Genomic DNA, 17,216 nt, shown 5'->3' on the forward strand with positions numbered 1-17,216 from the left:
TCTTACCCGAACTACAAGGGTTCTGCCTCTTAGTTTCATGACTTCACTTCTACACAGGTTCACCAAGGATGCCACATTTGCATAATTTGAACCCACAAATATACTCACTATATGGGTATGTTCACACGGCTTATTCTCGGCCGTTTTTTGGGCCGTAAATGGCCGAAAAATCGGAAGCAGAACGCCTCCAAACATCTGCCCATTGATTTCAATGGGAAAAACAGTGTTCTGTTCCGAAGGGCATGTCTGAATGACTCTGAATGAACCCAAAATGTAAAGAGGGAAATCAGAAAGCAACCTCATATAAACCAGTATTTGCACATTTAGTGATTTTATAGCAATAGTTTTATTACATTTTCATGCAGTACAGCAGTGCACATCCCTGAATGGTAATACAGCCTTGGTTTTCCTTACGTAAGTAGAAATTATCTTATATAAACTGGATTTATAAAACTTACCAAACAGAGCTAAGAGTGACTGTAAAGCAAATTGCATTGTCCTTTTGTTTGCCTGCTTGCCAGTTTTCAATATGACTTCTTCTTGTCCTACTTCACATAGGTCAAAGCCTAGGAGGAATGAAAACACAAACGTTTTTTTCTGTCACCAAACTTCCATCGTGAGCAAAGCTGGCCATACACTTTAGATATTTGGCAGTGATTCTGACAGGATCTGTAGAAGTTCTAATACAGATGTGTCCTCCCTTACCATATCTCTAAACCCGACATATCCCGAGATGTATGGCACAAGAAGTTATACAAACATGTAAATAAAAACTTCCAACTCCGACAGATGCTATCCGTCAGCCATTCGTCGCCAATAGACTCCCATGTTAAAAAAACATACACGTTTAACGGTTTACTGTATGACAGATGCCTCTGATGGATGCTACCCACTGGCCATACGCCGCACTAAGACTCCCATGTTAAAAAAAAGGTTATGCTTAATGAATATGTTTTTTTTTTTTACTGGATGGTTGTCATGAATGCTTCCGACAAAAGCTATCCATCAGCCATCTGTCAACCATAGACTCCCATGTAAAAAAAATGTATACATTATAAGTTTACGTGTTTTTACTCGCTGGCGTGAAATTGTATGTAATTGGTATTATGACAAATTGTAAAACTTAATGCTATTCGAGAAAAGTTAAGGGTGGACACATCTGTATCTAAGGGTACAATGTCACTGTCCCCCAACATCGAACATAAACACTGCAAAATTACATAGCACACGAACAATTGTAAAATTCATAGATTAATCTTTTAAAATGTTATGTTAAGGAAAAATTACATCTAAGGCTTCCTTCACACCTGCATCGGTGTGTTCTGTTGTTCTGCTCTATCAGAAGGGAATAACGGAAGCACCGGCTATGGTGCACAATGGACACCGCCGACTGAATCCATTGACTTTAATAGATTCCGTTGGCTTTCCGCCGGGGTGTCTGTGATTTTACCAGAGACAATAGCGCTATTGTCCCCGGTAATCTCAACCAAATCTGCGACGGAGGCCCCTAACAGAGCCTCCAACATGAACGAGGCCTTACTTCTAGAGGTCTCTACAGGAGTTCATCATTTGACCCCATAACACAGAATTTTGGGGCTGCAGTTAAGGGACGTTATCTATTTACTTACATCTTATCTATTATTACATTTATTATTTCACATATCTGGACAATATGCAGTAAACAAAAATTCTTCAAATGTGGTCCCTGAGATCAGCGCTTGGGAGTCATATGTAACAGGTTATATTAGAAGATAAGGACACATATTATGCTCTGTTATATACCCATATTCCTCTATGCGGTCAATTATTTTATCACAGGTGTACAGTTTGGTATTTTGTAATATTAGTTGTAAAAAAAATCACATACCTAAAGCTGCTAAAAATTCATGACACCCAGGCAATCTCCATAGCTGTACGCTAATAGACACCTGGATGGGGACTGAGGAGAAATCATGGTCTTTTTCTGTCTGCAGCTGAACAAGCACCTGATGCAGCTAAAAGGGAAAGATATACATCACACATGAGTAGTTGTCACAGGTTAAATAACAAGCAGCATACTAAAGCCAATGGATTGTTGCTTTTTATTATTACTGTATTTTTGGACTAATAGATGAAGTGGACCAAAAGAGGCAGGTGGAGGATACAGTACGAACCCATAGAGTTCAATGGGTACCATATTACGGATCTATAGCACATGCACAATGATTTATTTTTCTAATTCAAAATTGATGCTTCATCGATACAAATCACATTTATATAAGCTGTCTACTAAGATGGATGTTACGGAGGTGCCCAGCATTAAGGTGTGACACCAGTCTTACGCTAAAGTACATTGGTTACAGAAAATTGTTTTAAGAATAAGTAATTAGGAATTTTCTTTGTACAATTATTTTGGAAATTTGTATTCACCCCTTCAATATGTATTGGTGAATAAGACTTCTACGGTAAAATAGTAGCGCATGTTGCAAAATGAACCAATCCATTTTTTTTGTGTACTTACCATTCCAACCATATTTTTAACAGCCTTCAGAAGCCAGCAGATTACAAGCAGAAAATAAAGTTTAGCGCAGGAAAAAGAAAAGAGAAAAAGAACCTTAAACTCGAGCATAGGTTACAGTGCATCATTTTCATTCATTTTGAGCATGCTGAGAAAAGTGGTATTAGCGTCACTATAGGCAGGCATGCATCAGCAAGAAGAAACTCCGATTTTCAATGGGGCCACCTAGTGAATGTGCAGTATATCATAAAGAGTATCTGTCATTACAAAATGTGCAGCCAAAAATGTTGGTCTCATCTGTATATTTTAGCTCTCTTCCTCTCTAATTTTATTCCCACGTGGGCTGTGAAAACGAGCGCCCATCACAAGACAGCTCGTTGATCGGCACTTGTTTGCTCCTTACACAAGGAGCTATGTACGGGGTTCGAACAATAGTTACAATGATCGCTCGTCCGCATACATTCCTACCATGTCGGCAGCACGTCTCCCTGTTTACACAGGGAGATCTGCTGCCGAAATGCTAATATTTTAGGCTGCAAAAACGATACAATCAGCCGACGAACGAGTGTTTGCTTGTTCATCGGCTGATTGTGGCCCTGTTTACAAAGGGCAATGATTGGGAACGAGCATTCCGTTAACGTTACCGGGCAAATGCTCTTTTGCCAGGTAATTAGCCCATGTTAAAGGGCCCTAACTGTGCTCAGCAGGGAGGGGGGGGTTCTGCTGGTGTGGAGCTGGAGAGCTGTGCTGTGTGCACATGGGGGGGAATCAGCTGCCTCCCCTGCTGCTCCCCTTTTCCTCTCACAGCGTGAGTCTCACACAGACTGAGGCAGAGAGACTGTAACCTGATCCTTAGGCTTCATGCACACGACCGTGCCTATAATCATGACCCGTAATTACGGGCATGGCCGGCCACGGACGGCCGGGCATTTTTTAGGGCAGTGCTCTCAGTATAAAGTATAGGAGCACGGTCCGTAAAATAAAAAAATAGGACATGTCCTATTTTTTTTCGGCAGGTTTCTATGGCACGGACACCCTCCCGTAAACATACCAGAAGGTGTCCGTCTGACATAGAAATGAATGGGCCTGTAATTATGGGCGATTTTATGGTTATGTGCATGAAGCCTTACTGTATAGCTGAAGACAAACGTTCTTACTGGCTTTCATCTTTTCTGAACATTTACATAGAGCCTGTAGGAGGATAAAGAAGGACTACAGGCTGCTGAAAGTTGGTGAACATGCCACATATTACCATATTAGCAATTCCATAATTTAAAAATTATTATCAGAATACCATTCCTCCGAGAATATCTTAGCAGTGAACGCCATTCCCTGACTAACAAATAGTGGCTCTCCAAACCTCTTTTTGGATTCCATTATCCTTCATAATCACAAAATCTATTTAATGGTCTTTTACTTTTTTTTTTTTAGTCCCCCCCAAAAAGGACTGAACAAGTGATCGTAGGATTTATTGGCTATTACACAGCTAGTAAATTGCACAAAACTGCTATTTATTGGCTTGTGCTATTTAGAGTGCTTAATATGAGCAGACAAATGTCAGATCTGGTAGCCTTCATTAGGCCTCCAGGCTGCCATGACAGCCATCGGCAACCTGCAATCGAGTTGCGCGGGGGAGCGATGGGCTGACGAAGGGAGATGCCCCCTCTTTCCAATGGCTTAGATGTCTCTGTCGTCTCCTATTCTGCCCATTGCAGTGAGGTGTCGCTATTTCATACAGCTAACAGCGGCTGAGTAGGAAGTGGGCTCAGCCCGTGCCATACTCCCCCTTAAAGGTTGTGACGTACAGTTACATCACATAGTACAGTTACATCACATATCGCCAATGGGTTAAATAATAGACTTTACTACATGCGGACCTACCCGTATATTATATATTAGATAGTTAAATATACAGCATGATGTACAGTTCTTCTAATATCCAGATTATTACTGATAATAGAGCATGGCATCCGCTGCCAGGTATGGAGATTCTGCTGACAATGCCGCTGCAGCGAATTTGAATTCCTCACTACTGCCCTGCTCTACTGTCAGATCTCTCCCATCAATAGCGGGATTCAGATTAGGAGAAGAATATTACGGATTACTGTTTCTGCAGTTCCCTAATACAGTATATATAAATTTAGTGTGTAGCCTGGGCTGGATCAAGGTTGGTTGTAGGCCTCTGTGCCATAAATTTCCCCTTCTAACTTCCCCATAATCCGATCCTGTGTATAGAAGACTTGCATGTATGTGTATGTTTAGCTGATACCAACTATGTATACATTCGTTGACTCTATGTGCCACTACCGTACAAGTCCCACAATCACAATGTACCTGTCCTTTGTGCAGATTATCAGCACACAGTACAACTAGCGTGCCAACACCACAAGCAATGCGAGCTGCAAATCTGGTCTCACAAGTTTGTTTATACATTCATAGCATTCTTGAGAGAGATCTGGTTTTACTTTGGGACCCTGCGTGCAATCTCATAGCACAGATACAATGTGATAGATGGCTATAGACTATTTCAAGCGCATGACAAACAAAATGGATTATTTATTAAAACACATACATTGATCACTCTGGTCTTAACCATGCTGGCAGCGGTCATGCACTGACGGGGTTGGCTTCAAGGGTGTTAGTATGACTTCTACTGGATTGATAAGTCTCAAATATATTGTAATATAAATGCCAGAAAGTAAAAAAAAAAAAAGAATGCCTGACAGTATATAGGAAGCACATAGTCCAGCTCAGCAGCCATTGTTTTCTCGTGAACTCCAATGAATGAATTTGATAAAGAGATGAATTTGTACCATTTACTGAGGAATTGAATTGGTACGTCTGGTCTCACTCACCCGATTTATCAGCTGTTCTCCAGTTTCTGAAGCAGTGATAAGTTTACAAAGAGCCTGAAGTGCAGCGTGCGGCAAGCCTAAGGAAAAGAGGACATTGCTCTGTATGAATTATGACAATCTGCCGTCTTTATCTGGACTCTTAACGCATTAAATACACAGTGGCAAGAAGCTTGAACATGACTTTGTCAATAAACTTTCGATGGCTTTGGTTGTGTGAACTCACGCTGCAGCAAGTTATCAGAGTCAAGATAAACTTGGCTACATCTGTACTAGACAATATTTTATGCAATAGTGCCAAAGCTACAGTTCACAACCTAATGGTAGAACTATACATATTGAGGGGTTTTGAGGAAAAACGACCCCATCCTGAACACGGCTTCTTGAATGATCTAGCTTCCCTGTTGCTGCTCGAATGCTGTTACTTTATGTCCCTCCTTTTGCCAATTACACATTATATAGAATATAGTTTAAATTTTTAACTAACATTCAAAGTATGGAGCCTATGTATTGTATTTAAAATCATAGAACGTTAGCACCAGGGATACTAACAATGTACTATAATGAAGTGTATGAACATATTCCAAACAGGGAGAGCAGCTGCCAAGACTAGAAAAAAATAAGTATATTCTTTATGTTGGTTGTGGCCCCTAAAATAAGCATATAATAAGGCAAACTGAGAATACTAGACATGCTCTGATAACTAGAGCCATCATTCTAGAGATGTTCTATATACCATGCAGGGCCACATATGCACAGATGTGTTCTCTGCAGGACCTGTGTGCCTAGATGACAACATTTAGTGGCATTTGTGTCCATGGAGCATGTTATTGGAATGGTCGGGTGGATCATTAGACAACACAGCAGTATAACATTATATTTCACATCTAGTTGTGCTGTACTGTATGTGTAATAACACAAAATAAAAAATCAATTTTACTGTTGGCACATGCATAAGCCGCATGGGATTACATATACATAACCTGAGTGACTGTGGGGAGGACGACGATAATATTTAGGCGGATTGTTTGACATTACATACTAGAAATGAGAAATAATGCTGTGGTTTCTAGTGACGCAAAGGTCCATGGTCGCAGACTTTTTCTGGTGGATTCAGGAATATTTTTTTACAGACACAGTATATTCTTCAGATGTAATACACTTACACAGCTGTTTATGTATTTTATCACAAGGGTCATGAATAAGGTTTCAGAATAAGTCCTCTGGTTGAATATTATTTTAATAACCCAACATTCAGCAGTTCAGTTAGAAATTCTGAAGGCCACACTAAGCTTTGGATGGCTGCCCGTGGCCCACATCCACCAGTAATAGAATTGCTCCTCATTGTTTTAGCATTTTTTTAAGCTGCACCAAATATTTAACAACACACATGATGTCATTGATGGAACGGAGATGTGGGACCATAGTGGCCCTATTGTGTCATTGGACTCTTTAGGTATTAGCAACATGGAAGCACGTAATGGTGTGTTCTTGCTTAAATTCTTCAATGAGATACATTCATATCCTTGGCCTAAAATACATCATTTCAGTGCGCTTTATGGAGCTGCTGGTATTTTCTTATAGTTTGTACACAGTTTAAATGGGCGCAGGTATATTTTACTGTGCCGTCCCTATTTCGCCTAGAAGTACTGTATTTCGATAACATTATTACATGGATAAAGGAACTTCATTACTCCTGTCAGGGGAACTAAAAACAAAGCTTTGGATAGGAAACACAATTCTGTTTTTATCGTGCTTTCCTCAGCCACTGAGATTATGGTTGTTATCTGAAATTCCATAAGTTCAGTAATAACTCCCACTTTTAGTTCCCTGCTGAAGTCATGACAGTTCCTACTTTATTCGTATTAGAAATGAAAGGTACCTAAGAGGGACTGTATGGTTGTACTGCACTGCTGAAGGCGATCGCCAGGATCAGAAGTTGGGAAAAATACTGCTGCAGGAAGACCGCTGGCTGGTGGGTCAAGTCGAAATCCTACAGCTGTTAACAGTGACTGCCAGCCAGGTATTCCCCCCACTTTATTTTCCACGCTTTGCTGGGACGTGTACATGGAATTGCGTTGGCCATTCTGAATCCTCTGCAAAGATTTTTCAACCTGTGACAGAATGGAATTATTATGCAGGGAAAATGTAGCAGGTTATGGAACTTGACAGCTGACATTCTATGTGAATATAAGATACTGTAAATGAATATAGAAAAGCTTGGCTGAGACTGTATACATGAAAATCACAAGTCAGCATGGTCTCATATTCTCATAGACATGTTTCCTTAGGTAAACCTTATGAACATGATGAATTGATCTTACCAGATGTAATAAAACCCTTAGAGCATCTCTTGCTCGGTCTGGGTTCTGGAGGATTTCGGATAAGGCTTGACCAATCAATGATGATGTACTGTTCAGCTTCACATCACTCCCAATAAGCATGAATCCTGCGTGGTAGAAATAGACAAATGAAATCAGTCCGAGTCAATGAAATGATTCATATGTAAATACAGTATAACAACCATTTTATCATAACTACTCAAATATCTGCTGAGTTAAATGATTTCACTTTCTTTGATTTAGTTCATTTCAATATAGCGTGAATAAATATTTATATTTATATATTTTTTTGTAACCAAGAATTTTACACCTGTAATTTAATTGATACAAATTTTGCTGATTTTCCAGGGTCCGGCTCCTGAATCCCCCGGCGATCAGTTGTTATAGATGAGTAAAGTTTCGGTCAGCAATACATTTCTCAGCGGCGGCTGCTGAAGGGGAAATGTAGTATTAAATTAAATAGAGTATCACTTGAATGGCCATCCATGTAATACAAGGACGCCAAGAACAGAAGATGTGATACTTAGCAGCTCTCTGCTCTGGCTCATAGAGGCAGGTACCAATCCAGGGAATCCCCTCTATGACGTCCATATGCCCTATTGTAATGGCTATGGCCGCGGCCCGTCATTCTGACTTACCCTCTGACGGCCGCGACCATGGACATGTGAGTTCTCGGCGGCATCTCCCTCCTGGGAGACGCCAGCACTCACTTCCTGCTTCAGAGACTGTCTCCCGCAGGGCGTGCACAATTGCAGGAAATCCAGAATGCTGCTGGACTATAAAAGGGGCTCTGCCCTCATGATCATTGCCTGAGCGTTTTTGTATACCTAAAGTTTGTCTTGCAAATGGTCTCCTAGTGTTTTTCAGTTACCAGTGTTACCCGTTCCTGCTGCCTGTACCCTGTATCCCGTGCTACCATGCCTCTGTGCCATCTAGAGTTGTCTTCCGCTGCATCTGCTGTGTTACACCCACCGGGTGCCTGTCTGCTGCCGGAGCCTTATCTTAAGCCTGAATCGCCGCTGCTGTCTACATTGCCACAGGTACCTTTTCTGGACTATAGACATTGTATTGTACCTGGTTGGCCAGCTGCCTATCCGCTGCACGGTACGGCCCAGTGGGTCCACACCCCGCAATGTAACACCTATTAGGAGACCTTGGGGAGACAACCACTTTAATTGTATTATACACCGATCAGCCATAACATTAAAACCACTGACAGGTGAAGTGAATAACAATGATTATCTTGTTACAATGTCACTTGTCAAGGGATGGGATATATTAGGAAGAAAATTAACTGTCCCTTCTTGAGGTTGATGAGTTGGAAGTAGGGTTGCACGATGCATCGATACTGTTTCGATGCCATGCACCTTCAAACGGTTTAATACCGTTAATTCATGTATTTCAATACTAAGCTGTGCAGCCGCACAACTTAGTATTGTAACACATAAATGTAGTCAGAGCGGGGCTGTGGGTGTGTAATACAGCCATTGCCCCGCTCCTGACAAGTGTGCACGCACGCGGTCAGCATGAGGTGATGCGGCCGGCGCTACACTAATGAGCGCCGGCACTGAAGACAGAGAACATGGCGGGCTCACTGCAAAGCACCCCCATGTTCTGTCTTCAGTTTCGGTGCCGCCGCTCATTAGTGCAGCAACAGCTGATTCACCTCATGCTGATCGTGCGCCCACACTTGTCAGGAGCGGGACAATGGCTGTATTACACAGCTGTAACCCCACTCTAACGGCGGAGATCAGCGAAACCTCTCATCTTCGCAGCTCTTCCCTTGAACGCTACGATCAAAGCTGACCGCAGCATTCAAGGGGAAAATGAGAAGGGGGATGCCCTTTGTATGCGTCACAGGGAATCCTGCACAACAAATTTATAGCGTCATTTATGATGTGTACGCTGTAAAAAAATAAAATAACTGCTTTCTTTCACTTATTAATGTGAGGCACGAGGTCTAATGAATTTTAAACCTCCATGTGCCTCACATTAATGGTAATTAACGCCTTCATGTACCGCACACATTAACCCAATGTTGTCCATTATGACTGTGAGAAACATGACGGGGTTAATTACTATTAAAATTCATCACACCACGTGCCTCACGTCAGAAAATGGAGAACTACACAAAGTTTCAGTATCGAAGTTCAAATTCTGGTATCGTGGCAAACCTAGTTGGAAGCAGAAAAAATGGGCAAGCGTAAGGATCTGAACGACTTTGATGCTGATTGGTCACTGATTAGACCAAGTGGGCGTTGTACAGAGGAGTGTATGACGCTGACCAATCAGTGACCAATCAGCATCATACAGTTCTCATTGTTCCAGCCCAGCATGTGTCACTGCACAATCACACTGTAACAATGGGCTGGAACAATGAGAAGTGTATGACACTGATTGGTCACTGATTGGTCAGCGTAATAGACACTGTAACAATGGGCTGGAACAATGAGAAGTGTATGACACTGATTGGTCACTGATTGGTCAGTGTAATAGACACTCCTCTGTACAACGCCCAGTTGGTCAAAAGTAAAAACACGCCCAGTTGGGCATTAAGAAACTAATTAGCATAAATCTAAAATTGCTCATAACTTGCTCAAAAATGATCGTTTTTCAAAATAAAAACCACTGTTGTTATCGACATTACAGCGTCGATCAGATTATGTAGGAGATAGGGCATTTATAATCTGGTGACAGAGCCTCTTTCTTGGTGCTAGTTACCATAAGACACCTTTTAGAGGTCTTGTGGAGTCCATGCCTCGAAGGGAAAGAGCTGTTTTAGCAGCCCTTTAGGGGTCCTTCACAATATTATGCAGGTGGTTTAAATTATATGGCTGAACGGTGTATGAGCTCAGCCAAGCTTTTGGGGAGATGTCTGATATCAAGCCTGACGACTGTTTCCAATGACAACCAGCAGAACTGGTAAATGTAGCTCGGTACTATGATACAAATAATATAAAAAGGCAGTAATTCAGGTTCATTTGGAGATCACATCAACAAAATAGGGGTTGTTTAATTTTGCCTTTAAAGGATAATACATATTAAAAAAATCAACTTTGCCCCCCTCCCCCTTCACATTGCTCTGCTGAAAAAAATAGTAAGCAGTGTTGACCTATTCTGTGACACATCAAAACTGCTGACTGCTGAGGTCGAGGTAAAACTGCGGCTTTTTAGAATTACTCCCAGTAATAAAATACTAGCTGAAAACTGCGCCTCTGCATTTATTGGCCACAAGTGGCAAATTCATTGTCTACAGTATGAATAATTAACACGGATCCAAATGAAGCAATCCATTCCCTTCTCCAGTAAAAGGCCATATTACATTTATCTGTAATTATTACCACTAAATAGGAAATCTATTTAGTAAACCTCTTTCTTCTATTGTTCTAGCTGTGGGCTTTTCATCCAATTTCTTAACTTAATAAACAGGTTATACTTAAGTATTGATCACAACCTTTTCCTCGCCATTATGATTCAGTTAACACATGAGATGCAATAAACAAGAATTTCATTGCACTAAAGAATACTGATCAATAATTTAATTTGCTGAACTTTCTGGATTACTGTACAGAGACAGATTATTTACTGCCCCATCTGGAGAGCTGTAACAATACTAGTGCATCATGTCACACATGGTATAAACCTTCATTTTCACTACACTGCCACATTGTTAGCAGAGGTGATGCCGTCATTTAACCAATCAGCAGTTGGCTTTACGCGAGGTGATATTAGATTATTAAGAGCAAAGGTCTAATTGCTTTCCATTAGGAACGGCAAATAAATCTTTCAGCTTCCTAAAATGTGTTCACTATAAAGATTGGTACATATGAAGCTTCTATTATGGTGTGGTTTGCATTACTTCTATTGGAGCAATGCTATGTGGATTCTTGGGATAGTTGTGGGTACCTGCAATCATACCCAGGATATCCTTAGGATTGGCCATCAATATTTAATCAGTGAGGGGCTGACTCTCCCAGGACCCTTGCCAAGGGACTGCGGCGTTCTGTACATACGGATGTGCCTGGTGCTGCATCTCAGTCTTATTCACTTGAGCATGAATAAGGTAACTACTAGTGTGGAGACTATCCTGACACTGGTTAAAGGTTGGGTCTGGACTATTTGGTCTCAGGCTGGTATTTATAATGTGAAACGCGTGTATCATTTAGATTGCATTTCCCTAGATGTATATCCGTGAAAACGCTGAGAGTCGCACAACAGTTGTTCTCCATAGTTGTTAACTGACAATATTGCACAACAGTGTTTCCGTTGGCTTGAAAGAAAGTTGCAGTACTAGAATGTAATACTATACACATATACAGTATATGCAACACGCACTGAGCTCCGCGGATCTCTGGTATCATGCAGTCTATTTGCCTTGCCCCAATGCTAAGGTTCTAACCTCAGGTTGTGTTGTGCAGTGTCCTGTCACTCGTAGACATTACTACCACCTAATCACATTTTTTTTTTCACCTGTATTTTTTTTATTGATGGGACAGTTTGCATATTAATAACTGGATCAGTTATCCATCCATATGCGGAAACAAATTTATTCTATTTAAGAACCCGCAAGTACGGAGACTGATGATGGAATTATTTCTTAAATATCTTTGTGCATTAGGAAAATGGCCGTTTAGAACAAAGAAAAGTTTTCCTTGGATGATTCTAAACACATTTCTAGATTTTAATCAGATTTTGTCGCAGATCGTGAACTGTTAAAGTTTCTACTACAACACTCAGAAAAAGTGATGACAATTGAAGATATACTGCAAATGTAATGTCAAGTAGCGAGGCAGAGTTACAAATGACATGGATAGCAGCTGCATCCAATAAAAATGATGTACAGTGTAGACATAAAGTAATTATCATACCTGCCCAGTTTGATGGATGTGAGTATTGCTTACTGCTCTGCACTGTTTTCATTGCCTCGGAGAGGGAAGCACTTGCCTTCATTCCATTTAAAAGCGACGAGTAAAAAGCATGTACAAACATTTTTGATGCCGCAACGGGAACAGGCCAAAGAGATACAAGGACACATTGGGCCCCAGCAGCCAGGAAGGCTCGTGTTAAGCCAATAACTCCGTCTGCTGTAACTTTGTTGCTGGCTTCCTGGTAAGATCCAAGAACTACTAATTTAACAGGGAGCCGAAGATCCAGGACATCTGCCGCTGTCAAGAGGAATTCTTGGAGAGGCGGACAGTCTGATATGCTCTCTACATCACTGGCATCGTCTTGCATTTGCAATGACTCTGGGATAGTGTAGGTGTTGCCAAAGGTGCTTTTGTTTGTACCAGAGTTATTTTCACTGTTAGGAGTTAGTATTAAAGCTGCAAGTTTCCACGAGATGTGGGTGGCAAAGTGGACGCATTCAGCTTGTGTGAGGGCACTCATCACTTTGTCTTTTGTAGCTAAATTGCCAACAAGAGGTTGACATCCCAACAATTCAGCCACCATATAGGCCTCTTCCTCTGCGGAGGGCATTGGACCCCAGAGCCATCTATCCATAACTGACGGGGGAAGCTTAGGATTTCCTATGACAGCTGCCATCGAGGTAGAACTTGAGTATGTTGAAGTATTCTTTCGCAAGTGAGACTGTAAAATAAATATACAAAGGTATGGTCCATAAGTAAGTGAAGCAATAAATGGATTTTTCCCCAGCTCAAGCAGCAATTGAGGGCATGATTGGCTATGGAAGATCCACACAAACCATATTAGCTAAGGCAGAAGGACAACGTTCATGCTTACAAACATATTTGGGATCTATTGTATATGGATTTTATATGGAAGGGCTTATGCATGATGTAGTGTATTTAGGCAGCAGCATGTCTGTATGCAGTCTGTGTAAATTACATGATCCATCAGATGCCATATGCAAGCCAAGTTTTCCACAAAAAGGTAACGGAGACCTCAATATGAAATCAATACATACAGAATAATAAAGAACATTGTTACAGCTTTTGTGTGTCTGCTGTATTTTCTATTGACAGTGCGTGTATTACAACATGTTTCAAAATTATGACAGAAGGCATACGGAAGAAATAATACGGCAAGCCATATACCAGGTGCGTCCCAAAAGTAATAAGAATGATTTCCTAAAAAATCCTTTTATTTAAAAAATATACAATTCGGTTTGATCACTTTCAAATAATTCCCCTGGGACTGAACACAATGATTACAGCGACACTGCCATTCTACGTAGCTGTGCTGGAAGTCTTCATGTAAGTGGTTGTTCAGAGTCCTCATCGCGGCTAACTGGACATTTTCAACAGTACCAAAATGTGTCCTTTCAGGTGAGTTTTTATATTGGGGAACAAAAAAAAGTCAGACGGTGTCAAGTCAGGGCTATAGGATGGGTGAGGAAGGGTAGGGATGTTTTCTGTGCCAAAAATTCATGCTGGCTTTTTTCGGTAGAAGTGAATTGGGAGTGTGCCATTCTGAACTCTGCCTTTTTGTTTCAGGATCGTACTCAAAAACCCCATGTTTCATCTCTAGAAATTACTCTACACAAAAAGTTGGGCTCAGTTGTAACAAGATCCAACAGTTCTTCGGAAATTAACTGACGATTCTCCTTCTGCTACGTTTTTTGGAAATTATTCTCTTTACTTTTGGGGCGCACCTCGTATTTGTGCATTTGGCTTTGTCATATATTACTGTTACTGTATTTTCATACGCTTGTGTGCATAAGGCCTTAATCTAAGTAATGAGTTCTGTTGAATTTTCATGGGCAGATTGTAAAAAATTTGAGCCCCTATAGAAATAAAAAAAAAGAGGTAAGGTGTCATTACAAAAAGAAGAAAAAAATAAAGAAAACTATAAAGGGAGACTTCTCTCTTTTGTATCTGCTTCTCTGTTTGGCTCGAATACTGCATATGTGAATCCGGCCTAACAAAAAACATGTACTGTACGCAGATAGTATTATGTAATGTTGTACCCTTTCCTGCTATGTTACATAATATTTTGACAAAACTTCTCATCTGCACATCACTGATCCTTTTATTACTTCAGTCTTTAATTTAGATGTAGCCAAGTTTATCTTGATTCTGATAACTTGCTGCAGCGTGATATCACACAACAAAAGCCATTGAAAAAGTTTGTTTTTTTGCCACTGTGTATTTAATGCGTTGAGTCAAGATAAAGACGGCTACATCCGTACAGCTCATGCTAACGTTACACAACTTTCCCATTTCACACGCAGCTTTGCTTCTAGTAATATAATTTTAGCGATAGACAAGTCACTGCCTCCATCATGATAAGTACACTCATCTGCTACTGTGAAAATGATGACTGATTCAGGGGGTGCACGTAGACAGCCAGAAGATGAAGACTGGCAAGAAAGTGTTCAGACGCTACTCTAATACACCTGACAATAACAGAATTTGTTGCCACAGGTAACAATATTTTTTCTGTGCAATAAAATCCAGAAATGCTGCCACTCATGGAGAGGAGGAAAAAAATGTAACATATATCAACAGTTTACTATGACGGAGGTGAACTTATCTTCTTTACCCTTACCTTCAAATTTATGTTCAGGGATCGGATGGAGGGAACAGCAATCAGGCTGAAGCGTTCATAAAGATACTCATTTGATGAGCTTCCTTTTAAGAGAGCAAACGGAATAAGGTAAAGTTCTCCCTCTAATACCAGCACCAGCTGTCGGTGTCTCCCCACAGGTCCGCTGGAATGCATAAGTCCCTGTAGAGGTGAAATATAAAACAACCTATTACTCCAGCAGATGCTATCTCCGTGTAATCAAATAAAGATAACATTTTAATCAAAGTTTCATTTCTATCACATAATGTAACACTTGTTAGATGTCATAGACGTTTGACCTTGGGAACTTATTAGTCCAGTTGTGAAAGAAACAGACAAAACAATAAAATTGCTGTAAAAACTGAAATGATTGCAGAACTCTATTGTCTTTGATCTTACTGAGAAATTTCCATGTCTGACTACCTGAAGTAGCATAGTGGCTAGCAGTGTGTCTTTGAAGCACTAGGGCTAGGGGCGTTACTATAGGGTAACAGTCGCACCCCGGGCCTGGTGCCCAATGGCCCTTTTCCACATTGCCGACACTAGTATTTTACATGCCATATGATAGGTGGGGGGCTGTGTTTCAGATTTTGTACTGGGGACCAGCAGCTTCAAGTTACGCCACTGACTGGGTCCATTAACATCTACATAGAGTTGGTAAGTTTTCCTTGTGCTTGGATTGGCTTTCTGGGTTCTCTTGTTAACTCTTAAACCTTGGTGATACTTTTATAGGCTTAATATTGAATTGACCCTACGATAGGTGTAAATAAGATGAGATTGGGAAATTAGATTGTATGTCCAGAAGACAGCAACAAGAGTGAGTAATAAATAATAAATACTTCTGCTCAAAACAATATTTAAAACATGGCTGTTAAGTAAAAACATACCTACAGAAGGCAAAACACAGCTACAAGAAGCAAAACAAGGATTTTTTTTAATGAAAAAAACAAACAAACAAGCTGATTTCAATATAAAAGTGTCAAACAGAAAATATGCATGCATGTACACAGCAATAAATAGAATTAGAAAACTGTCATCATCACTCGATATGACCTGAAGTGGGTCATAAATAAACAAACCAACAAATGGTATAATACATATCTAATGCGTTGTAAAAACAAACTATTCTAAATGTCAATGTCCTATCTATCTATCTATTTAGCTATCTATCTATCTATCTATCTATCTATCTATCTATCTATCTATCTATCTATCTATCTATCTATCTATCTATCTATCTATCTCTATCTATCTATCTATCTATAATCTCCTTCTCATATCTATCTTTCTATCATCTCCTTCTCATATCTATCTATCTATCTATCTATCTATCTATCTATCTATCTATCTATCATCTCCTTCTCATAGCTATCTATCTATCTATCTATCTATCTATCTATCTATCTATCTATCTATCTATCTATCATCTCCTTCTCATATCTATCTTTCTATCATCTCCTTCTCATATCATCTATCTATCTATCTATCTATCTATCTATCTATCTATCTATCTATCTATCTATCTATCTATCTATCTATCTGTCTGTCTGTCTGTCTGTCTGTCTATCTATCTATCTATAATCTCCTTCTCATATCTATCTTTCTATCATCTCCTTCTCATATCTATCTATCTATCTATCTATCTATCTATCTATCTATCTATCTATCTATCTATCTATCTATCTATCTATCTATCTATCTATCTATCTATCTATCTATCTATCTATCTATCTATCTATCATCTCCTTCTCATAGCTATCTATCTATCTATCTATCTATCTATCTATCTATCTATCTATCTATCTATCTATCTATCTATCTATCTATCTATCTATCTATCTATCATCTCCTTCTCATATCTATCTTTCTATCATCTCCTTCTCATATCATCTATCTATCTATCTATCTATCTATCTATCTGTCTGTCTGTCTGTCTGTCTGTCTGTCTGTCTGTCTGTCTGTCTATCTATCTATCTATCTATCATCTCCTTCTCATAG

The 17,216-nt window shown here is 40.0% G+C and overlaps 1 protein-coding gene across 4 annotated transcripts in view; it reads right to left on the reverse strand.

The window, feature by feature from the left end:
• The window catches only part of TTC28 (tetratricopeptide repeat domain 28), a 625,439-nt gene that overhangs the window by 5,700 nt on the left and 602,523 nt on the right, over positions 1-17,216 (reverse strand). For 3 of the 4 annotated variants that reach the window (XM_075830954.1, XM_075830946.1, XM_075830969.1), the window contains 8 exons: positions 15,201-15,380; positions 12,560-13,280; positions 7,674-7,798; positions 7,232-7,463; positions 5,353-5,429; positions 2,501-2,524; positions 1,868-1,994; positions 459-566 (listed from right to left, as the gene is read on the reverse strand). In XM_075830954.1, coding sequence (XP_075687069.1) covers positions 459-566; positions 1,868-1,994; positions 2,501-2,524; positions 5,353-5,429; positions 7,232-7,463; positions 7,674-7,798; positions 12,560-13,280; positions 15,201-15,380 — 1,594 coding nt within the window. The remainder of the gene's footprint in view (positions 1-458; positions 567-1,867; positions 1,995-2,500; positions 2,525-5,352; positions 5,430-7,231; positions 7,464-7,673; positions 7,799-12,559; positions 13,281-15,200; positions 15,381-17,216) is intronic. The other variant, XM_075830961.1, reaches the window with a different exon arrangement.

This window comes from Rhinoderma darwinii, chromosome 1, assembly GCF_050947455.1.
Source record: "Rhinoderma darwinii isolate aRhiDar2 chromosome 1, aRhiDar2.hap1, whole genome shotgun sequence".
Taxonomy (NCBI): Eukaryota; Metazoa; Chordata; class Amphibia; order Anura; family Rhinodermatidae; genus Rhinoderma; species Rhinoderma darwinii.